The sequence below is a fragment of the Colias eurytheme genome, chromosome 12, assembly GCF_061535395.1.
Source record: "Colias eurytheme isolate Ceu_HAF_F1 chromosome 12, ilColEury1 Martin Lab GWU primary, whole genome shotgun sequence".
NCBI lineage: Eukaryota > Metazoa > Arthropoda > Insecta > Lepidoptera > Pieridae > Colias > Colias eurytheme.
The window spans coordinates 9,741,291-9,766,331 of record NC_142991.1 but is presented as its reverse complement, the minus strand read 5'-3'; the positions used below and the strand labels follow the sequence as shown (position 1 = coordinate 9,766,331).

Here is a 25,041-nt window from a genome sequence, read left to right as displayed (position 1 = left end):
TTCAGAAATAACTTGTACAAAATAAAGTAGATGGTAACCACATGGTAACATTACATTGAAAGGTACTTTGGTACTTTTTAAAAGCTTATAATGTTCACGTGATTGTTGCTCAATACAGTCTCGTCATCTATTTAGCAACCCTCTTATACGTGTTTTGACTATCATAGTTTTGCGAAATAATATAGCTAATATTTAGTTCGTTTCATGGTCTTCGTTTTAAAAAGGAAGAGGATTCATTATGTATAGGTATGGCAATATTATAAAGATAAATGTCAGTCACGAGAGTTCATCGGTTGTCATAATGTCATAATAATGTCATTGCTCGCCTAGCCATGACTGAAAGATGTCAAAATAAGTTAGCAGGAAAAAATAGTAATCAGAATTATATTATTTACGGAGGAATTCTCGTTGCTCTCCTAGCTGTATTATATTTTTACAGGTATATTAGTGGACCTTTATACAATGATGCATTATTTACGAATATTCCTGGTTGATAACTTTTTTTTTTTCAGATTTCACTTGATCACAATTCTTGTAAGTTATGGATTCGGATGTGTGGCTTGTTATTATGGGTTGACAACAAACATTTTGCAATCATATGTAGAAAAATTAACGTGCCATTTTATAAAGGAAACTACAGAAAAGGATGAAGCACCAAGTAAAGTAAGATTTTAAGATTTTTGTCCTTTATACCACGTCTTTGTTTGTTACTTTGAACTTGCGTGAAAAAATGCGATAGGTAAATGATCGTGACTAATTGTTGCTCTTCGAACGCTAATTATGTATATTTGGTTAACATTTATTATTATAAACTGCAGCGTTGCACAAAGTTCTTCATAAAATTGTGTCACTGAATTAATCCAATAAGTGCTTAAGCTTTTTAACAGTAATGATCATTGATTGATGCATTATTGTTAGTTGCAGTATACTTGGCTTAAATACTTTGATGGAATAGTTAATTCTACTAAATAAGTATGAATATAATATTGTAAATGTAAATTAAGCACACTTTGTTATCATGAAGAGTCAACTAAATGATACAATTTCATTTCAATGTTGTATTAAAACATATGGGTATTGTTTCTAATTTTTTGTCTTTAATTGTGTTTGGGCTTTAAACTATTTAAGTTTATCTACTAAGATAATGTTTTAGTCTATTATACACTAGCTATGCCCCGCAGTTTTACCCACATTGCTCCGCTCTTGTTGGTCTTAGTGTGATGATATATAGCCTATAACCTTCCTCGATAAATGGGCTTTCTAACACTGAAAAAAACTGACCGTCACGCGACATGCGCTACACAGACCAAAAAGTTTGAGACGATGTAATAAAAGTTTCACTTTAATATTCAATTATATAAACCAACCAGGGTTGCAACACATGTGGGTCGAGCAGCTGCAATCGCCATGATCCAGAATTTGCAGCTGAACCCTGGAGCGGGCTGCTTGTACATAAGCAATTGGATCAAGCCATAGAAGATGTGAGTTTTTATGTTTGTTAAAGTTATTACTCATGACTGGAATCTTAAATAAATTAAATAGAATTAAAAATAAATTATTCATTTATATTTTGTATTGAAATAAAAATATTTCACTAATAATTTGAATAAAATACAATTGAATTTTATATTTTTGGTTTTATGGCATTCAATTCATTTATAAAATACAATTTCTATACAGGGTGTCCCACTGTTGGTATACTAAGCTCAAAGGAGGTTATAGTTTTGCATACGCGGAGTTCGTAAAAAATACTTATAAAATTCCAGGCGCATTTTTTTTTTCAAATAGATGAATTCTTAAAACTCTATGTGTACACCCATAACAAGCAACCCGCCTAACTTTACCACCAGCACGTGAGCTATCGTTTAAGATTATGTTTTCATAGACAAAATGCTCACATTAGCGAAGCGGTATATGCCGGCTGCGCGAAGCTAGAGAAGAAAACATGGATTTTCAGGAAAAATTTAGCAAAAAAATTTTGACGTAATTTTATTTTTTAAGTATTTTTTACGTGATCAGTGTATACTAAACTACAAGTCTCATCGCGCTTAGTATACCAATAGTGGGACACCCTGTATATGAATATATATATTAGTTGTAGACTCCAGAAAGCAACAGTTTATACCTAAAAATTGTAATTAAACTATTTTACACTTTATAATTAACAGTGAAGTTGTTAAGCATTTTCTGTAAGACATGAACTAAGAAGTATGGACTGCTTTTATTAATAAAATGTATTAAACATTTATTCTTTACTAGCTGTGCTCTGTGGTTTTACCTGCAGTGCTGCGCTCTTGTTGTTCTTAGCAAGATGATATATAGCCTATGGCCTTCCTGCATAAATGAGCTATCTAACACCAAAAGAATTTTTCAAATTGGGCCAGTAGTTCTTTAGATTAACATGTTCAAACAAACACACAAATAAACTCTTCAGTCTTTATAATATTAGTATAGAAAAATACAAGGGTTTTGTACAATCCTAATGATATGTGGTATATTTACAGTTTTACAATACAATTTTAGAACAATTTATAAACTCGTGGTATTCAAAAATAACACTCCAGCCATTTTTTGTGGATGAGTTGAGACACCAGTTGAGATATGCATCCGCGTCATTGTTGAGAAGAGCTCTAAAGGTTAGTATTTATTGATAAAAACAAAATTAAAAAGACCAGTAATTTACTTTTTTCGGTTCAAAGAAAAAAATTACTCCTTACCTCCTTTTTTTCCAAAAAAAATTATAAAGCTTTTTGGCATAATCGACCGCCTCCTTGGTACAGTGGTTGACGCGTGAGCGTAGAACCGAGGGGTCCTGGGTTCGATTCCCGGTGGAGACGAAAAGAAAAAAAAAATGTCTTGGTCTGGTAGGACACAGAAGGCTGATCACCTACTTGTCCCTAAAGAAAATCAGTGAAACAGATGCATGCATAATGCATCTGCCCCTTACCCCACTACGGGGACACGGAACTTCACACTACCTCCTTTTTTTATTAAGTTGGTTAAAAATTAAAGAATTATGTGTAAAATTTTAAGTGACTAAAATATGTGTTAGTATATTGTGAGTGTGCAATTATTTTATTTTTCATTTATACTGCTTAAGCATACATTTAATAACAAACTTAATACTTTAAACACTAAAAATTATTTATGTCTTACCATTATTATATTTATTTATTTATTGAACACTTTATTGTGCAAGAAACAAAATATACATGAAGGTTACAAAAATAAGATTAAAAAAAGCACAAAGGGCGGCCTTATCACTATGCAGTGATCTCTGCCAGGCAACCACGGTGAGAAAGGCAAAGAAGCGCAAAATCTTGTAAATAAAAAAATATTTATTAACTACAATTTTTTCATAAAAAATAACAATATTTCAGGTAAACTACGCGCAATTAATAACAGATCGCCTGGTACCATGTGCCCTACGTCACTACAGCGTCGTGACGTCAGACTGTAAGCCGTGTCTACACGTAGCGGCGTGTAACAGAGACGCGGAGATTAAATACCTGCGCTGTGTGACTGAGGCCTTATTGCCGTATTTGTTGAGGAGCGCTGAAACACAGAATTCGTGAGTTTTTTTTTTAGTAAATGGAAGATATAATTTTACGTAAATTGTAAATGAGAATGGCGTTTGTGGAAAGATTGTTTAATTATGCAATTTATTTATAAACTCCAATTCAATATTAATATTTTATTATGCAAACATTTTACTATAAATGTTTTTATTTTTAGTTTAGATTTGCCCTTCACATCATTTTACAAAACATTTGCCATTTTTAACATGCATTTATTAGATTTACCTGTGTGTTTGTATGTAACCAACTCTTAGAGTTGATTTTTACTCACTTAAAATCATTGTGTTACTATGTACATACTACATACTAGAGAGGCCATCGCTACTACACTTTTTGTAACACGAGGTAGAGTCAATCGTCTCAAACCAATTTTTTTAAAAGTGAAACTTTTATTACATCGTATCAAACTTTTTGGTCTGTGTAGCGCATGTCACGTGACGGTCGAACCGTACGATAATTATCGTACAAATACGATAATTTTGTGCCTAAGTTTCACTTTTACCGTGGTTTCATAAAACCACACAACATTTTTTTTGTTACATTGATTGATTTTAATTGATAAGTTTATTCATATTTTTTTAATAAGATAAACAATATTTATTTGTTACATTGATTGGTTTTAATTTATAAGTAATTAGAGGCAGAATATTTGCAAATTGTATAACTCACTAGCCGCCCCGCGCTGCCGCGCTTGTCGCACAGATTTTGTTCGTGGTATCCTCTCTATAATAATATGTACCTCAATGCTTAAAATTAATAGATTTAATTCAAATTTTGTACACTTAACAGGGATAAGCGACAATGAGGTTTAGCATGTTTATTGTTTCTTAATTTTTAACTCTATTAATTATTTGTTACATAAGAAACTTTAACACCTTATAGCGTATGTATTAATTTAATATCAAACATTATAAATTTGCAGAGTGTTCAAAGTATTAATTCGCGAGATATTCGCCGGGTGGGTGTTGCTATCTCTCACGGATGTGCTGGCGGACCCCTATATACTCAATATGTTAATCATTTTGGCAACTAGCAACGAAACAATGGCTCAGTTGCCAGCTACGCCTAATTATAAAGTGAGTAATAGAATTTAGATATTTTTGAAGTGAAAACTTCTTTAGCGGCGTTGGGTATAAAATCTTAAACTCGCGTCAGGACACGTGACCTGATCGAAAAAGCGTAAGACGGATACCATTCCAAAATATCAAACATGCTCAACGTTAATAATCAAGTTTTCACTTCTGCCGGCACTCCCCCAGTGCAACCCGTCTTTTTTATTATACACTAGCTTCCGCCCGCGACTCCGTCCGCGCGGATGTCGGTCTTCGCGTGGATGGTTTATTTCTCCATTTTGAGTAACTCTGACAATGACATCTTATAAATATCTATTGGACCCAAATACGGCTAGGCCTATAATAATACGCAACGTGTGTTCGCGGTTCTGCAGAACAACGTCTATGGATAAAACTGAAAAATTAAGATTAATTTTTTTTCTACGTATTTTTCCAGGATAAAAAGTATCCTATTTTACGCCCAGGATAATAAGGTATAATTATACCAAGTTTCATCAAAATCGAACCGGTAGTTTTCACGTGATGTCTTCACATACAGACAGACAGACAGACAAAAATTTTTTTAATCACATATTTGGGTTTGGTATCGATCCAGTAACACCCCCTGCTATTTATTTTTTCAATATTTTCAATGTACAGAAATGACCCTTCTACAGATTTATTATATGTATAGATTTTTTTTAATATACATTTTTTTATAATAAGGCTATATTTGAGCATTTATCTGAGGTTGTAAAAAAAGAAACTACTTTTTATCAAATACTGTTTATTATTTACATTTTAAATGTGTTAACCAACACCAATTATGTGGTTTCATGTGTGTAGAAAATTATGCGAACAGTTAAATAAATATTTATTTAAAATTTATAGCAGAGCATGAAACTTAAGAAATATTATAGTGCATATTTTAAGTGAAAGCATTTGCGGTAAACAAAATCAACTATCGTTACATTTTTTATTTGTCTGTTTTGGTTTTATACATTCGCACTGATTTTGACAAAATTTTATGATGCTTAGCGTATAATATTGAATTATAATTCATACTTGCACATATGCAGTAGTTAGTAACTGCATATGTACATAGTATATAATACAGACTATACAATTACAATATACAGACTATCCTATTAATATTATAAATGTGAAAGTTTGTATGGATGTATGGATGTTTGTTACTCTTTCACGCAAAAACTACTGAACCGATTACAATGAATTTTAGCACACATATAGAGGGTAACTTGGATTAACACATAGGATAGGTTTTATCCCGGAAATCCCACGGGAACGGGAACTATGCGGGTTTATCTTTGAAAATGTGGGCGAAGCCGCGGGCGGAAAGCTAGTGGCGACTCTTTGCTACGCCAGAAATTTTACGTTCGCCTATAGATGTATCATATCAAAAATATTATATTACTTTTTTCGATTTATATCACTATCCTAACTTAAATTTACAGGTAGAATTTCTAGAAACGTTCGTTCGTCAAACGGACTCAGTGTACGCGAAAAGGCCTAAACTCCTGCGCATAGAATTAGAGCTACTTGTAAATGAGCAGGAACATTTCTATGCGTTTATGCAACACTTGAAGACCAATAGTAATATACATGTGTTGCAGTTTTATAAGGATATCAGTGAGTAATTTGTTATTAAGCTGTTTAATTAAGGGCCTAGCCGCTTTATGAAACGGCGACGTTTCATTAACCGCTTGGTAAATTATTTGAATTGATTACTGCCAAAAGTAATATCTTTTTCTTAACTTTGTTGTGAATTGTAGAGTGATGTTACTGAGCCTATTGCCTGCCTTTATAAATAACTAGCTTTCCACCCGCGGCTTCGCTCGCTTTGTCTAAAACATAATAAATTATATTCTAAAACCTTCCTCTTGAATCATTCTATCTATTAAAAAAAACCGCATCAAAATCCGTTGCGTAGTTTTAAAGATTTAAGCATGCAAAAGGACATAGGGACAGAGAAAGCGACTTTGTTTTATACTATGTAGTGAAGAAAACAAACACATTGAATATTACTAATTACTGAAATGTATGTGATTCATTTTAAATTCATCAAACTTTTTTGCTTGTAATCTCAGAATTTTCAGAGTATCCAAACCATTGTTAGGAATCTTTTTTTTCTTGAAAGCCTCTTTAAATATTGTTGAATTTGTTAAAAAAAAATAAAATGTGTACGTGTACTAGTGTACACACGTAAGAAGTGAAACTTCTTTATGACCTTATTTTTCAAAAAATAATTTACTAGGTATATGCAACTTTACAGAAATACGTCAATCACGCGTGGTAGGGATAAAAACAAGATGGCGCGTAACGGAAAAATGACGCGTAACGAAAAAATGTTTAAATTTTTTCCAACCCCGATAAAGAAGTTTCACTTCAAAAAATTTATGCGTGTACAAGAGTACACACGTAAGAAGTGAAACTTCTTTATGACCTTAAAAATGTCACGAGTATGGCGTAACGCAAAAATGTCACGCGTACGGCGTAACGCAAAAATGTTACACTAAATTTTTGTCCAACCCCGATAAAGAAGTTTCACTTCAAAAGATTTTTTCCCATCTTCGTAATATTTTAAATTGAAACTCCGCTCCTAAAGAATTTTCGAGTGGGAATGAAAGTTGAATTTTCCATTTTAATGATTCTTTCTTTATTCGAAAGCCCATAAGTTAGTCTCATTTAAACGTCGAGATTTTTGGTAAAAAATAACAATTTAAAGTTTTAATCCGTTTTAGAATCATTCCAAAACCGGATCCTCAACCCGGACCTTACTCCAGAGGAACAATCAATAGTGCGTCGTGAAGCTCGTGCGTTATACAAGAGATATATAGCTGTAGTGTTGCCGGGAGTAAACCTTCCGGATGCTCTGCAGCATGAGCTCAGGGATCTGCTGGAGAGTGGAACTGATTGTGTTAGACGGTAAGGTATTTGTTATGTAAGTAACATGTAATGTAAAATTATATTGTATATGGACATGACTTTAAAAGAGCAACTATGGAGTTTCTTCTCCATAGGTAAATGTAATGACTAGACATCGGATTATATGCATTTGCATATTTGCATATGCAAATACATAAAACTCTCTAATTACGGCGTTAGTGCATATTATAGCCTTTTTCCCCAATCGTGCATATTTCGTTAAGTAGCGGGAGTTTGGATTGGTCGACTAACCTTTATTAGCCAATCAGAACGCTCAGCGAGTAAACCAACCCTATTTTGGCATGGTAAAATGGCAAAAAATTACAAAATGGGCTCCATTTTAAGTAATTTTTGAGCCATTCAAAATAGGGCTAGATAACCCTTTTGGGGCTAAAAACTTAAAACACGGGTTGAATTCCAAAAAAGGGCTAGATTTAGCCTGGAAAGGTCTAAGGTGGCAACACAGGGCTCGCGGGAGACAAAAGTCACAAATTTGCGCTCGAAAATTTGGTTAAAATGCTAAATTGTATATTGGCACAAAAACTATACTTAATTTCAAGAAAATTTCACTGTTTTTTTTTAGGGTTCCGTAGCCAAAATGGCAAAAACGGAACCCTTATAGTTTCGTCATGTCCGTCTGTCCGTCTGTCCGTCTGTCCGTCTGTCACAGCCGATTTACTCGGAAACTATAAGTACTACAGTGATGAAATTTGATGGGAATATGTGTTGTATGAACCGCTACAAAAATATGACACTAAATAGTAAAAAAAAGAATTGGGGGTGGGGCCCCCCATACATGTAACTGAGGGATGAAATTTTTTTTTTCGATGTACATACCCGTGTGGGGTATCAATGGAAAGGTCTTTTAAAATGATATAAAGTTTTCTAAAAAACATTTTTCTTAAAGTGAACGGTTTTTGAGATATCAGCTCTCAAAGTCGTAAAAAGTATGTCCCCCCCCCTCTATTTTTATAACTACGGGGTATAAAATTCTAAAAAAAATAGAGGTGATGCATGCTAATTAACTCTTTCAACGATTTTTGGTTTGATCAAAGTATCTCTTATAGTTTTTGAGATAGGTTGATTTAACTGTAATTTATTATATTTGCTGCTACGGAACCCTTTGTGCGCGAGCCCGACTCGCACTTGGCCGGTTTTATTTGTACAATCTTTGATTTAAATTTAAAATTAATAAAGGTTTTTTGATTTTGTATTGTGCATATTTTAGGCATATCAGTCGTTTTTAGTGCATATTTCGGCCTTTTTTAGTGCATATTTGCATGCATATTTTGGCATTTTGTTAGTGCATATAATCCGATGTCTAGTAATGACGATTCAAAAGTGCTTCTGGAAGAAGTCTAATTGAATAAATAAATGTTTGAGTTTGAGTTAAAGTTAGATGTAACGAAAATATCGGATAGAGATATTGGAAGAAAAAGGAAAGTTCCTTTTTCCTCTAACCTTTATTTTCGCATTCTTTTCAAACTGGCAACAAATCCGTCAAACTAAAAATCATGAAGCCGTTCTTAGCTTATAAGTGGTTTAACTAAAATGACTTACATTTATATAATAGTACGTAGATCATACAAATATTTATTACTAGCTGTGCTTTGCAGATTCACCCGCGTTGCTCCGCTCCTGTTGGTCTTCGCGTAATGATATATGTATTATAGCCTATTGCCTTCCTCTATAAATGGGCTATCTAGCACCGAAAGAATTTTGCAAATCGGACGAGTGGTTCCTGAGATTAGCGCGTTCAAACAAACAAACACTTCAGCTTTATAATATTAGTATAGCTGATTTTATTTTCTTATTCAGTTTACAGACAAGTCGCGCTCTGTACCAAGCGGCTCGGCAGTCGCATTCCGTTCTTGAGAAAATTCTGATGCCAAAGTTTTTACATAGTGAAGAGGTAATATTATATTTACAATTTTTACGATTATTATATATTGATAAAAATACGATTTCTCATTTATGTTTTTTCGCATGTATTTGACACATAATTCAATTATGTTTGTGTGAAATAATATCAAAAATGTTAATACATATTATGTAGTAAATACTCAATTTTGTTGCAGTTTTATAAATTATTAATCGGACCAAGAGTACCCACCGGATATCACAAACAATTGACCAAAAGGTAATTCATTATTTACTTCATAGATATGCAGATTTTCTCTTTACATAGATAGTCTTTAATAAATCTTATATATAAAAATGAATCGCAAAATGTGTTGGTAAGCGCATAACTCGAGAACGGCTGAACCGATTTCGATAATTCTTTTTTTATTATATTCCTTGAAGTACGAGGATGGTTCTTATGTAGAGAAAACGTAAACATGTACCACGGGCGAAGCCGGGGCGGACCGCTAGTTTTACATAAAAATAATTAAGTTGTCATTTTGCTCATAGATAGTCATCTTCTATTAATCTCTACTTGAATAAAGAAGTTGCTGATAGAAAAAATATTCAAAAATTAAATAATTCCAAGTTGAAACATAAGTCTACCTATCATCACAGAAGCTCTTCCAGAAACAGTTATTGATGAATAACTTACTATAACATTTTTGGTCTTACCACAAAACAATTTAAACACAGTCTAACTTTAAACTAGGGATCTGTCACTTTAATAGTTGTCTATGTGAAATACGACAAAACCAGATTAAAGAGAAACCGCGCTTAAAGACCCTGTCTAAAGTTTTTTGTGGTAAGACAGTTTATATTTAAAACTAGCTTTCCATCCGCAGCTTCGCCCGCGCAGTCAAAGAAAAACCCGCATAGTTCCCGTTCCCGTGGGATTTCCGGGATAAAACCTATCCTATTTCCCGGGGTAAAAAGTAGCCTATGTCCTTTTTCGGGTATCAAAATATCTCTATACCAAATTTCATGCAAATTGGTTCAGTATTTAAGGCGTGATTGAATAACAGACAGACAGAGTTACTTTCGCATTTATAATATTAGTAAGGATTTTAATTACAGACCCCAAGAAAAACCCCCAAAGCTGGGTAAACTCCGCAACACCAAACCACAGACCCTGGATGGCTCCGAGCTACCTGATGATGGAGTGGAAAATGTGGATATCCTCAAGTATCTGGATTCCTTAGCAAGTGAGGATAGTTTGGGAGACCAGGATCTGAGTAATTATAAAGTGGTGCTGACTAATGTGGAGACGAGATTGGTAAGGGGTTTTTTTGGTAATTTTTTGGATATATGTATTTGGCAAAAGAGTTTTGATTTTGTTCAGGTTAAGATATGTAGGTGAAAAATCGATTAAATTATTTTTATAAAAAATGCTTGTGGCCAAATTTTGACTGGCAACCCAGTCGATATATTATATAATAGAAAGAATTTCGAAGAATTTCGTACAATAACCTGCCCCCCTAGTCAAGTGGCTTTCTGTTAGCGTAGCGTTCAATAGAATAGACTACGAATGTATGAGATTGACGTAACCTGTAGATACGTTTATCTACAGCCTACATCAATCTCATACATTCGTAGTCTATTCTATTGAACGCTACGCTAACAGAAAGCCACTTGCATAGGGGGGCTATTATTACCTGTCACTGTCACTCCCGCGTAAATATAATGTGTCTTGCTCGCACAGATGCAATGACCGCCGTCCTCAGGGATTGTAAACCTAACCTGAGAGCGTAAGGTTTGTTCTTGATTGCATGTGGTTTTTTTATTGACCTTGAGTCACGGCAAAACGTATCGTAAACGTATCGTGTTTATTGAAAAAATTAAAATGTAACTAATAAGTATTGTAAATGAATATTTACAATACTTACTTTATTTATTCAAAGGATGGAGGATATCATAATCATATTATTTAAAAAGTTTTATAAAAAAATATTTTCTCCTCTAATTTATATTTCACGTAAACTGCACTTCATTCAAAAATGTTTGTGACCACTGTCAGTAGGTATTGTCATTGTACGAAATTCTTCCTGCTCCGCGACTGGACTTTACGTAGTTATTTATTTTATTTGTTTTTAACATTGCAGCAACCACCCCCACGCCGCGGGGCAGTACGAGTATTCACAATCGGCGTGCATCGCGCTATTTCTGGGGGTGTTGGGTCTCTTGGGGGTGTTGGGGGTGCTGGGGGTGCGTCGCTGTGGAGCGTGGAACGGAGTGAACACGACTTCCATTTGTTAAGGGCGAAACTACAGGAGTTCCATGGGGATAGACTGTTGGCTCATCTGCCGCTGCCGTCCAGGAGGTATGCACTATCATACATGCAAAAATATGTAGCATACACACATGCACATACACATACCATACACACATACCATACACACATTCCATGCAAATAAACACACAAAAACACAAACCGCTGTAAAAAAAACAATACAAGCATTAAATCAAACCTCGTTTCCATATTTACATACCTGAAGAAATATACTACACTATTTAACCTTATACACCTATATTCTCTAAAAGCACACATATAACTTTTCATACATTATACAAACACATTCTTCAAATCACTTATTTAAAGGAGATTGCCCAAGTGACTATGGCACTTGGTATCGCAATCAAACTTATTGTGTCAAGATGAAATATAGCTCAATTTAAAGCTTGATGTTAGTACTTTTAGAAACGATTAAAGTTTTTATGTAAGTAAGTCGCAGTTCACGACAATAAAAATAAAACAATAGTTTTATTCAACGCTTCAAAAAAATACTTTATCGAGTTTATACTAACGATGAACGTTAAGTTTTACATTTATTACATAGGTAATATTTTAATTTACAAGACAAATGTGAAAAGTAAATCGTAATAAACATTATTTCAAAATAAATAACGTCGAACAATGCGTCGAACACATTCATTCAACTATGACATAATATGACGCAGGACGCTTGCAAGAGAGATAGATATATGTGTCAAAACAGAAACTTTTACTTTTATTTCTATTTATTCGGTATAATTACGACTTAATAGTGATAAATATGATCATTATAAATACAAATAGGAATTAACAATATCACGAACACGTGACACAACTAGTATTTTACCGATTCCATACGTGGTCATACATGTTTCAAAAGAATAACTTTTACTATTATTTCAATTTATCCGGTATAATTAAGACTTAATATTGATACATATGATCATTATAAATACAAATAGGAATTAACAATATCACGAATACGTGGCACAACTAAAATTCTACCGATACCACCCGTGGTCATTCTCCTTTGTATTAATATCACAATACAAATTATTCTGAAAAAATATCATTAATCTCAGTTTTGAATATCAATAAATTAAAGCACTTTATAATTTTCTTGTTGTATCAAAAAAATAAAACAAATAAAATATAATCTATCAATGAGAAATAGTTCTATTTTTTTTTCAATAATTCAATGTGTAATTTTATTAAAATTAATTATTATTTTTCCAGAGACAACAGTCCTTTAGAAACTCTACGCTACAAGTATGAAGATTTCCTCCAACGAATACTACAAATATCACTACTACAGACTAGTGAATTACTCTACCTTTTCCTTACGGTAAGTTAACACAAGCATTTTATTTTTTTTCTAGGTAAAATAAATACATTTACCATCATGATTTATTGCTTCTCAATAATCAATCAATCTTGCATGCTAAGTACATACATTTATGCGTCCATTTTACTTTTTTGTCCATGTCAAAATCATCATAATCGGTACTTAATACACATTTTTAACGGTGCTACGAGAGACCACACGTTCCCATACACTCCCACACGTGCCCATACACTCCCACACGTGCCCATACACTCCCACACGTGCCCATACAATCCCACACGTGCCCATACACTCCCACACGTGCCCATACACTCCCACACGTGCCCATACAATCCCACACGTGCCCATACACTCCCACACGATCCCATACACTCCCATACGTTCCCGTATTAACACAATTCAACAACAACGTAACATATTTCCACTAGTTTCCACATAATTCTACACATTTTCGCACATTTCTACACAAATTCCACATATTCGAAACATTTACACACATTATCAGACATTTCCTCACATCCTTACCCATCTCCACACATCCTCACCCATTTTCACACATACTCACAAATTCCACACATCAAAATATATTTCGACACATTTCCTCATTGCAGGTGGACAGCGACTTCACATTAGTGGTACAAGCGTCCACACTAAACGTGAACACGGACCTCGGGAACATCTATCAGTCCGTAGCGCACAGATTGAGAAAGGAAAAGGGACAGCACTTGGAAAGCTTTCTGAGAAACTTTCTGATTTCCTCGGATAAGGAACGCTATCAAGCTTTGTGAGTTACATGTATTTGAATGTGTATATTTTTGTAACTTATTATACTCTGTGTCGTATTTAGTAATTATTTTTGTTACGTAACTATAAATATTTAGTTTATTGTGTTCATTTTAATGCTAATAACATTTCCTGTGTAAAATTGTGTAGAGATTTGTATTATTTACTAAATAAAAACCAAAAATACGAATGAGAATTATTTTTAACTATCGTTTTTCGCAGGAAACAAGGCACCCGCGACGTGGAAGAAGCTCTAGAAGCGCCTGAAAGCGTTCCCGAAGTGTACCGAGCGAGCCGTGTACGGAACATTCGCGACGGAATGTTCGCGAACAACTGGGACGTGCCCGCGCGAGTTGTGTCCCGGGACAGTACGCACCAGCCGCACGTGCGCGGCGCAGTGCAGTGCGCCATGTACTTGTGTGAGTACACGGGGGAATGTGTGGAATGTGTGGAACAACTGGGACGTGCCCGCGCGAGTTGTGTCCCGGGACAGTACGCACCAGCCGCACGTGCGCGGCGCAGTGCAGTGCGCCATGTACTTGTGTGAGTACACGGGGGAATGTGTGGAATGTGTGGAACAACTGGGACGTGCCCGCGCGAGTTGTGTCCCGGGACAGTACGCACCAGCCGCACGTGCGCGGCGCAGTGCAGTGCGCCATGTACTTGTGTGAGTACACGGGGGAATGTGTGGAATGTGTGGAACAACTGGGACGTGCCCGCGCGAGTTGTGTCCCGGGACAGTACGCACCAGCCGCACGTGCGCGGCGCAGTGCAGTGCGCCATGTACTTGTGTGAGTACACGGGGGAATGTGTGGAATGTGTGGAACAACTGGGACGTGCCCGCGCGAGTTGTGTCCCGGGACAGTACGCACCAGCCGCACGTGCGCGGCGCAGTGCAGTGCGCCATGTACTTGTGTGAGTACACGGGGGAATGTGTGGAACAACTGGGACGTGCCCGCGCGAGTTGTGTCCCGGGACAGTACGCACCAGCCGCACGTGCGCGGCGCAGTGCAGTGCGCCATGTACTTGTGTGAGTACACGGGGGAATGTGTGGAATGTGTGGAACAACTGGGACGTGCCCGCGCGAGTTGTGTCCCGGGACAGTACGCACCAGCCGCACGTGCGCGGCGCAGTGCAGTGCGCCATGTACTTGTGTGAGTACACGGGGGAATGTGTGGAATGTGTGGAACAACTGGGACGTGCCCGCGCGAGTTGTGTCCCGGGACAGTACGCACCAGCCGCACGTGCGCGGCGCAGTGCAGTGCGCCATGTACTTGTGTGAGTACACGGGGGAATGTGTGGAATGTGTGGAACAACTGGGACGTGCCCGCGCGAGTTGTGTCCCGGGACAGTACGCACCAGCCGCACGTGCGCGGCGCAGTGCAGTGCGCCATGTACTTGTGTGAGTACACGGGGGAATGTGTGGAATGTGTGGAACAACTGGGACGTGCCCGCGCGAGTTGTGTCCCGGGACAGTACGCACCAGCCGCACGTGCGCGGCGCAGTGCAGTGCGCCATGTACTTGTGTGAGTACACGGGGGAATGTGTGGAATGTGTGGAACAACTGGGACGTGCCCGCGCGAGTTGTGTCCCGGGACAGTACGCACCAGCCGCACGTGCGCGGCGCAGTGCAGTGCGCCATGTACTTGTGTGAGTACACGGGGGAATGTGTGGAATGTGTGGAACAACTGGGACGTGCCCGCGCGAGTTGTGTCCCGGGACAGTACGCACCAGCCGCACGTGCGCGGCGCAGTGCAGTGCGCCATGTACTTGTGTGAGTACACGGGGGAATGTGTGGAATGTGTGGAACAACTGGGACGTGCCCGCGCGAGTTGTGTCCCGGGACAGTACGCACCAGCCGCACGTGCGCGGCGCAGTGCAGTGCGCCATGTACTTGTGTGAGTACACGGGGGAATGTGTGGAATGTGTGGAACAACTGGGACGTGCCCGCGCGAGTTGTGTCCCGGGACAGTACGCACCAGCCGCACGTGCGCGGCGCAGTGCAGTGCGCCATGTACTTGTGTGAGTACACGGGGGAATGTGTGGAATGTGTGGAACAACTGGGACGTGCCCGCGCGAGTTGTGTCCCGGGACAGTACGCACCAGCCGCACGTGCGCGGCGCAGTGCAGTGCGCCATGTACTTGTGTGAGTACACGGGGGAATGTGTGGAATGTGTGGAACAACTGGGACGTGCCCGCGCGAGTTGTGTCCCGGGACAGTACGCACCAGCCGCACGTGCGCGGCGCAGTGCAGTGCGCCATGTACTTGTGTGAGTACACGGGGGAATGTGTGGAATGTGTGGAACAACTGGGACGTGCCCGCGCGAGTTGTGTCCCGGGACAGTACGCACCAGCCGCACGTGCGCGGCGCAGTGCAGTGCGCCATGTACTTGTGTGAGTACACGGGGGAATGTGTGGAATGTGTGGAACAACTGGGACGTGCCCGCGCGAGTTGTGTCCCGGGACAGTACGCACCAGCCGCACGTGCGCGGCGCAGTGCAGTGCGCCATGTACTTGTGTGAGTACACGGGGGAATGTGTGGAATGTGTGGAACAACTGGGACGTGCCCGCGCGAGTTGTGTCCCGGGACAGTACGCACCAGCCGCACGTGCGCGGCGCAGTGCAGTGCGCCATGTACTTGTGTGAGTACACGGGGGAATGTGTGGAATGTGTGGAACAACTGGGACGTGCCCGCGCGAGTTGTGTCCCGGGACAGTACGCACCAGCCGCACGTGCGCGGCGCAGTGCAGTGCGCCATGTACTTGTGTGAGTACACGGGGGAATGTGTGGAATGTGTGGAACAACTGGGACGTGCCCGCGCGAGTTGTGTCCCGGGACAGTACGCACCAGCCGCACGTGCGCGGCGCAGTGCAGTGCGCCATGTACTTGTGTGAGTACACGGGGGAATGTGTGGAATGTGTGGAACAACTGGGACGTGCCCGCGCGAGTTGTGTCCCGGGACAGTACGCACCAGCCGCACGTGCGCGGCGCAGTGCAGTGCGCCATGTACTTGTGTGAGTACACGGGGGAATGTGTGGAATGTGTGGAACAACTGGGACGTGCCCGCGCGAGTTGTGTCCCGGGACAGTACGCACCAGCCGCACGTGCGCGGCGCAGTGCAGTGCGCCATGTACTTGTGTGAGTACACGGGGGAATGTGTGGAATGTGTGGAACAACTGGGACGTGCCCGCGCGAGTTGTGTCCCGGGACAGTACGCACCAGCCGCACGTGCGCGGCGCAGTGCAGTGCGCCATGTACTTGTGTGAGTACACGGGGGAATGTGTGGAATGTGTGGAACAACTGGGACGTGCCCGCGCGAGTTGTGTCCCGGGACAGTACGCACCAGCCGCACGTGCGCGGCGCAGTGCAGTGCGCCATGTACTTGTGTGAGTACACGGGGGAATGTGTGGAATGTGTGGAACAACTGGGACGTGCCCGCGCGAGTTGTGTCCCGGGACAGTACGCACCAGCCGCACGTGCGCGGCGCAGTGCAGTGCGCCATGTACTTGTGTGAGTACACGGGGGAATGTGTGGAATGTGTGGAACAACTGGGACGTGCCCGCGCGAGTTGTGTCCCGGGACAGTACGCACCAGCCGCACGTGCGCGGCGCAGTGCAGTGCGCCATGTACTTGTGTGAGTACACGGGGGAATGTGTGGAATGTGTGGAACAACTGGGACGTGCCCGCGCGAGTTGTGTCCCGGGACAGTACGCACCAGCCGCACGTGCGCGGCGCAGTGCAGTGCGCCATGTACTTGTGTGAGTACACGGGGGAATGTGGAACTGTGTGGAATGTGTGGCACTGTGTGGAATGTGTGGAACAGTGTGGAATGTGTGGAAATGTGTGGAATGTTCCGCAACAAATAACAGTTAGCGATAATCATGGTATAGTTAGATTCACTAATAAGTGCCGTCTACGCACGTACACTCGTGAAGAAAAGACTTCGAATACTCGCATAATATTAATCACAAAAAATACTTACCCAAAAAATTCTTACTATTTTTGACGTGACAACGTAAGACGACGTTAATTCGATAGAGCCGGCTGCACGCACGAAAAAACATGACTCATGCGGCGTTACGTCGCTCTGAGGCGTTCCATGTAAGGCTTGAAGTGCGAGCGAGAGCGCGGAACGAGCGACAAAGAAGCACAATCGGACGTTGTCACGTTCAACTATCGTCAGTAAACCGACTTTACAGACAACCAATTTTATTTTCCATTTTCAGTGCTGAAAATAGCGAAACCGCGCAGTATAATAACATGCATTATTGGTAACATACTATCAATGTGCCGCCGCTTCGTCGACGAAATGTTCAACACTTGGCTCGACGCGCGACTCCGCTCGCTGCTCAGCGAGAGACGGTTGGCGCATTTGATACGGTTGGGACAAGGTTTGTGCTTTTTAGCAAATTTTAGTAAAAAATTATCTAAAAAATTACTTTTATTCTTCAATTGCATTTCGTTTTATAGTTTTTAATGGTATTTGGCAAAGCAGTTTCAATTTAATATTCAGTGTTATAAATTTTTAGAATTCATATGCTTTATAAATGAGAATTTTTTTTAAATAAAAAATTATACAATTGTTAAGTGGGATTCATCCCCATGTGTCTTCCCCGTACTAGGTATGAAGTGCATATGAAATCAAGAAAACGTAAAAGAAATTCGATTGTTGTGTGTCACAGATTAATAGTTTATTTAAATAACAAATTTCTTAACATGCATCAGTTTCTATAAATGTTTCCTCTGTATCGCACCACATTCCTTTAATAATTCTTGTTAACTAATTTTCCGTATTATCTGACTATCTCTTTAAAATTATCCTTTTAAATCCCACCCCTATTTCCAGGAGTGTTATTCAGCAAGAAAGCCACCCCCCGCATGAACCAAGTGCACCAACGGCAACTCGCCCGCAGTAAACTGATCGCGTTCGCTTCGCTCGCCCCGCGCGGGGTTCGCTTCGCTAGCGAAGTGGGAACGGCGTTCGATGTACTGCAGAATCCACAGTTGAATAAACAGGTTTGTAATAATTCATTTTAAAATAAATATAAAAAAGACGTGTGTCACTCGGGGACTGCCGCGGTAAAGCTATTGCATGCTATGCCTTCGTGCGTGAGGTTTTTTCGTTACGGAATTTCTCGATTCGGTCCCCGCGCTCTAGGCCCGCGATAGAAGCTATGCAATAGCTTAAAAAAAATCTAAGGCTTATAAAATATATTCTTTGAGATAAGTCGCGAGAAATCAGACATTTTAACTGTTTAATTTTAATTTGTAGATGTATTTGGATACATTTTAATTTTTATTTGTAGATTTGACATTGGTGTCACGATAAAAAAATATTTGACCTTTATAAAAAAAAATATACGAAAAGCCCCGTTCCAATGTAATATGCTATCTGGTATTTTGATTAATTAAAATATGATAAACGGTAAATTTCAGCTCTATTTGTGTATAGTACAAAGACCGAAATTATATTAACTCTATTACACTTACAAAGTAATAATTAAAAAAACCTTTAATTTTCAGTTGGTGTACAATCTACTGGATCTATGCGTGGTCGAATTATTCCCAGAACTACACGGCGAGAACAGTTGAGATTAATAATAATATATTATATAATAATATTATATAAGTTCTTTGTAAATTCCAAGTGTACCAATTGTATTAACCTACGCGTAATAGTGTAATTGTAAATACGTATATTTTATTATATATATTTTTTCTAATAGTTTAGTTTGCCTCGCATGGTGAGAGGTGTTCATTCTATAAGTATGGAAACGCCAAATAAATTATTTTCATATTATTATTACGTTTGTTTTATTTAAAACATAACCCGACACCGACACCGACCGGTTTGACACCGTTTAAAAGAATTTCCTACGTATATGTCGCAGGCAAATTGTAGAATAACGCCGTTTACAAACGGCGTCCATCACTTTACAAACGCTCATCATATTATAACAATGCCGAAGATTTACTTTTTCCAAATGTCCACTGAAAAAAAACATTTGTTAGCCGAGAGGGTTAGGTTAGTGTTTTTTTTAATGTAATTAAATAATTAATTTTTTAGTGTAATTAAATAATTAATTTTTTAGTGTTTTTTTAATTACATTAAAAAAAACACTAACTTAACCTAACCCACCCTCTTATCCAAACCAAAAATTTCTGATTAAGAATTAGCGACATTACAAAATGGCGTGCGTTTGTAAACAGCGAAATAATTCTGCGAAAATTTGCCTGCGACAATATTTTCAACCCAGAATACTTAAACGAAATCAACATTTAAAAAAAATTCTTCAACAAACTCTAGTTAACATCATTCATAAGTTAATTTATCCCTCAGATAAATGGGTAATAACCACGTCATATTGTCAGCTTTATGTCGACTCAGTGCAATACCAACCGCACAAAAACTACAGGTAACAGGGCCCATTCTTTAAACCATCAAACTTCCCATAAAACAACATAAACGTAGTAATGGAGTGAAGAGGATAATTATTAATATGAGGTTTATTTAACACACAAATCCTTAAAATGCATTATAAAGATGAACGCAGATACAAATCTGCGTTCACAAGCAGAGATTTATTGGTTTTTATATTGACTTTGCACATCCGTTATGTACTTAAACATTTTTGTTATTGTTAAAGTAACATGGTGCAACCCAGCCTTAAAAAATCCTCTGAACATATTTTACGTATGCTAAAACATCCATAACGCACAGGATCTCGAAATTAAAAAAAAATCTTCAATAACGCACACAAAATTTGGTGCGTGCGCCGTGCGGTACGCCACAAATCTGCATGCATCCTTTCTAACTGAGCATTTTACATCTAACGAAGATAGAGCAAGCTGCAAGAGTATTCTTTCGTGATATTTTATTGTTAACGAAAACTCGTATTCAGTGTTGTTCAGTGTTAGAACATTGCATAGAATTTTTCGAAATCACTATGAACAACAAAATTTCTGAACTATGAACAACAAAATTTATGTGTAAACGCGTAGATACGCTTACACATAAAGAATTCGTCACTTTGTTTCATATTGTTTGGTACCGATTTTAATGACGTTTCACATGAAAAATAATGTTACGCAAAACCAAGTTTTGCAGGCTGCTTACTGACCTAGCTCCTGGGGAGCCTGTTTTTTGTATTTTCATAGATTATACCTACTTAAGCGCGTCACACACGGTGAAGATTTTATCTTAAGATACTGTTATATTTTATATTACAGTATCTTAACGCATCCGGTATCAGCGTTCGGACCATCATTTTTCTTTTTGACATTGCGTACTAAGACTCCTGTAGAACCGCCATCCTGTTACAAATGACCCACAAAATTTCGCGTCATTTGTAACAGGATGGCGGTTCTACAGGGGTGGGTGGTACGCAATGACAAAAAGAAAAATGATGGTCCGAACGCTGATACCGGAAGCGTTAAGATACTGTAATATAAAATATAACAGTATCTTAAGATAAAATATTATAGTATCTTCACCGTGTGTGACGCGCTTTAGGCTTAGCAAAATAAATGGAGTAGGAATGAGTGTACCTACAGCCACGAGTATTACAGGTAAATTAGCTTGGAGAAATTTTTGCGTTTGTAGTAGTGTATGGTCAGCAAATAAAATAAAACAACATTTTATTTTTAGTTTTTATTTTATACAGTTTATTGCGTTATGCCAAAAGTCGTAGAACAAATGTTGTTACTTATGATGTTAGCTATCTTGTCCTGCGAGGTTGCCGGTGTTTTACAAGTAACCCTGTATATATAAGGGATTTTAAATTAAACTATATGTGTTTCTCCTCTGAAAAAGATGAGACTTTATTTTAATATTTGCACATTTAACATACATATAACTTTTACATTAACAATGTTACTAAAATGAAAAATTTACTAACCTGAAAAAGAAACGACATTTAAAGTTTAATTCTTTAGTTTGAGAAGTCAAAGGCTTGCCTCGACCATGTTTTAACACTGGAGCCATATTGAATTAACAATATAAAGTTACAACACTTACACACAAATTAAACACTAGTTATGGCCCTGCCTTCATACAAAACTGCTGAATACGCCGTTCGCACGGGAATAGAATGTGGATGCGATTTCCCTTAGTTAGCATCCAAGCTTACGTCTTTATAATTATTAAACTGTATAAATTCATTCTTTAACTCCGGTCTGCATCGTGCAGACATGGGTGTAAAAGTCTCATTTTAGCTATTAAATGTAGTTTTTAAGTACATCTGAGTTTTCATTTGGGGCCTCCGGCTGCGGGACATGTAATTCACTTCAACAAATATTATAACAATAATAACAAATAATAACAACAATCAACAAATACAAAATTTATCAATTAAACTACGTACATAATAATTATAATTTTTGAATGAAATGTGCTTTATGTTCTAACGGTACCAAACGACTGCACGTGGCACCTGCGGACAGCGTAAACTGGTTTATTCTGGTTTTGTGCGTGTTTCCACTTTCCACTATCAAGTGACGATTTATTTATTTGTTTTGTTTCGTAATTATTATGGTCAAATATTAATTATGAAACAAATTATTATGGACACGATATTTTATTGTTTCACGGTAGTCGCCTTGTCGTTTGCTCAAGGACGTAAAATTGAATGATATATTTTTTTTTATAAAGTCAAAACCATTTTCTTTCAAATAAAAACTTGTTTTTATTGAAAACAAAAGTGTTGCTAGGAATAAGTATAAAATTAAATAGTAATGTTAGGATATCGAAACATTTTTGTATAGGCCAGAACGATATAGTGGAAACGCGCTCTAAGATCTGAGTAATATACACACCACTACATATGCAAAAATTTCTCCAAGCTAATTTACCTGTATGTAGTTTGGTCCCTTCCTTTCTTCTTTGACCATGAGTGATAACTGAAAATGTATTTCGTAATCTGTGTTCTTATGAATAGGCATACCTATACATATTATTAATAAGGTAATCGTGATAGGACAATGATGCCAAGTGATTTGATTGTAATTTTTCACCTGTATATATCTAATCTTTACCAATTGATACTAATATGTATTATAATGACAGGATTTGTAGTTTCGTATGCTACGAAAAAATTTCAAAAATTATGCAGCTTCATCGATTTTTTTGTTTTTTTTTTCTAATTCGTAGGTCAGATAGGTGTAATAATAATAATGTAAAAAAAGATCATGTTTCGAAATAGATATGAAAACTCAACTTTTCATTATAATATGTAGCCAGGGTAAATAAATAAAACAAAATGATTGTGCAATACAATTTTATTCGTGTTAAAATGTAACTATAACGACACAAAAAATCACACATTGCCAGAAACTTTATTTCAACAACATAATATCATTTGTACTTATCATATAAAAATATAAAATTTAATACAAAACTAGAGCAATACAATACAAATAACAATATTTAAGCTTTATAGACGTAAAAATAGTAAATAAATTTTATAAGAAGTAAATATTAAGATTCATGATTCAATATCTGTGACATTTTTATAGAGAAATCTTATTCTAGTTCGGCGAACACTCAATGAATTTATTTCTATGTATAGTTGTAAGTATAGAAGTATATTTGATAAACACTATTTATATTATTTGATAATTCCTATTTTTATCATATTTATTTCACCGTATTATTGTAGCTATTAAATAATTTTACGACATAGATGTAAAAATCCCACGATTTTTGTTATTTAATTTTTTTAAACTACATAAATCATGAAAATTGTATTTTCTGAAGCTTTTTGCGTTATAATTTTCGCTCTAAAATAGAATATAATAACTTTTACAATAATACAGATATTACGAATTTAAACATTCCAGTTTCAATAATATATTTTAGAATTGTGAACACAAACTGTCAAGGAACTCAGGGAAGACATTTATTTTCGTAATTTAAGAACTTTTAAATCAGTTAAGTATTTAAACATAATTTTATTAAAGCGTTAATTAGATAAAAAAAAAGACGGGTTGCACTGGGGGAGTGCCGGCAGAAGTGAAAACTTGATTATTAACGTTGAGCATGTTTGATATCCATCCGTCTTACGCTTTTTCGATCAGGTCACGTGTCCTGACGCGAGTTTAAGATTTTATACCATTACAGAAAAAGTGCTCAACGCCACTAAAGAAGTTTTCACTTCAAAAATCTGAATAATTCATGAATATTTTAAAAGAAAATAAAAAGAATGCCCTTAAATATCTATATAATTTTAATCACATTTAACTATAATATATTTTATTTATAAACACAATTTAAGCGAGTTTTCTACTATCTACATTTTATTTTATCACAAACACGTTACAACACATGAGCTAAAAGGTATAATTTTATAAGAATTAACTACAATTTTATTTAATAAAGTCAATATGTTTTGAAGTGAATCTTCTTGAGGCGCGTTGAGAGTAAAATTTCAAGGTCGCGTCATGGCAATACCGTCACGTCATGGAGTAAGGCGACGATTTTGGTAACTTTGAATCTTGCCAGATAAGTTTCACTTCTGACACGTGTGTTCGGCACACGCTCTTTTTTACAAAATCACAACTATACTTATACGTAAAATAATTGTCTTAACTCTTTCACAAACTAAAATGCAAAAAATAAATTAAAATACGAAAAACTTTGAACATTTAAAGCACACAGATTATTTCTAAGCCCTTATGACTAGAAACATGGCCTCATTAGATATATTTTTTTTATATTTTAACACATAATATTATAATTGGCAATAGTTCACAATTCGTTATTCATTGAGATCAACGCTCACATGATATAATATTATATTTAATATTCTTTATTTACTTGAATAATTTAAAGGGAAATATCTTATAACTGCTTAATATTGAATTTGGTATGGTACATATTAGATAGATACTTTTATTATATTTTTAAGTTAACATTGCTTCCTTAAATGTTTAAAAACATATTCTTACATAAAAACATAATAATACCGTCTTAATTTTTGTCACATTATATTTTTAGCTTACATGTCTATGGATAGCCATACTAATATTATAAATGCGAAAGTAACTCTGTCTGTCTGTCTGTTACTCAATCACGCCTAAACTACTGAACCAATTTGCATGAAATTTGGTATGGAGATATTTTGATACCCGAGAAAGGACATAGGCTACCTTTTATTGCGAAATATG

The 25,041-nt window shown here is 37.3% G+C and overlaps 1 protein-coding gene across 1 annotated transcript; it reads left to right on the top strand.

The window, feature by feature from the left end:
- The first annotated feature begins 320 nt into the window (after positions 1-320).
- On the top strand, positions 321-19,681 carry LOC149904229 (sorting nexin-14-like). Its single transcript, XM_090108310.1, has 18 exons — positions 321-439; positions 513-663; positions 1,371-1,481; positions 2,505-2,636; positions 3,381-3,571; positions 4,501-4,654; positions 6,106-6,280; positions 7,393-7,576; positions 9,395-9,488; positions 9,655-9,716; positions 10,556-10,754; positions 11,581-11,798; positions 12,987-13,095; positions 13,707-13,879; positions 14,101-14,297; positions 18,105-18,269; positions 18,725-18,894; positions 19,402-19,681. The coding sequence occupies exons 1-18, from the start codon at positions 333-335 to the stop codon at positions 19,468-19,470; spliced, it is 2,661 nt and encodes an 886-aa protein (XP_089964436.1). The 5' UTR covers positions 321-332; the 3' UTR covers positions 19,471-19,681.
- The last annotated feature ends 5,360 nt before the right edge of the window (positions 19,682-25,041 follow it).

Excerpts from the sequence above, each read along its gene's own strand:
- LOC149904229 (XM_090108310.1), top strand. The coding sequence starts at position 333 with ATGACTGAAAGATGTCAAAATAAGTTAGCAGGAAAAAATAGTAATCAG. Across the intron at positions 664-1,370 it reads AGGATGAAGCACCAAGTAAA|GGTTGCAACACATGTGGGTC; the intron begins GTAAGATTTTAA and ends TAAACCAACCAG. Across the intron at positions 1,482-2,504 it reads TGGATCAAGCCATAGAAGAT|TTTTACAATACAATTTTAGA; the intron begins GTGAGTTTTTAT and ends GTATATTTACAG.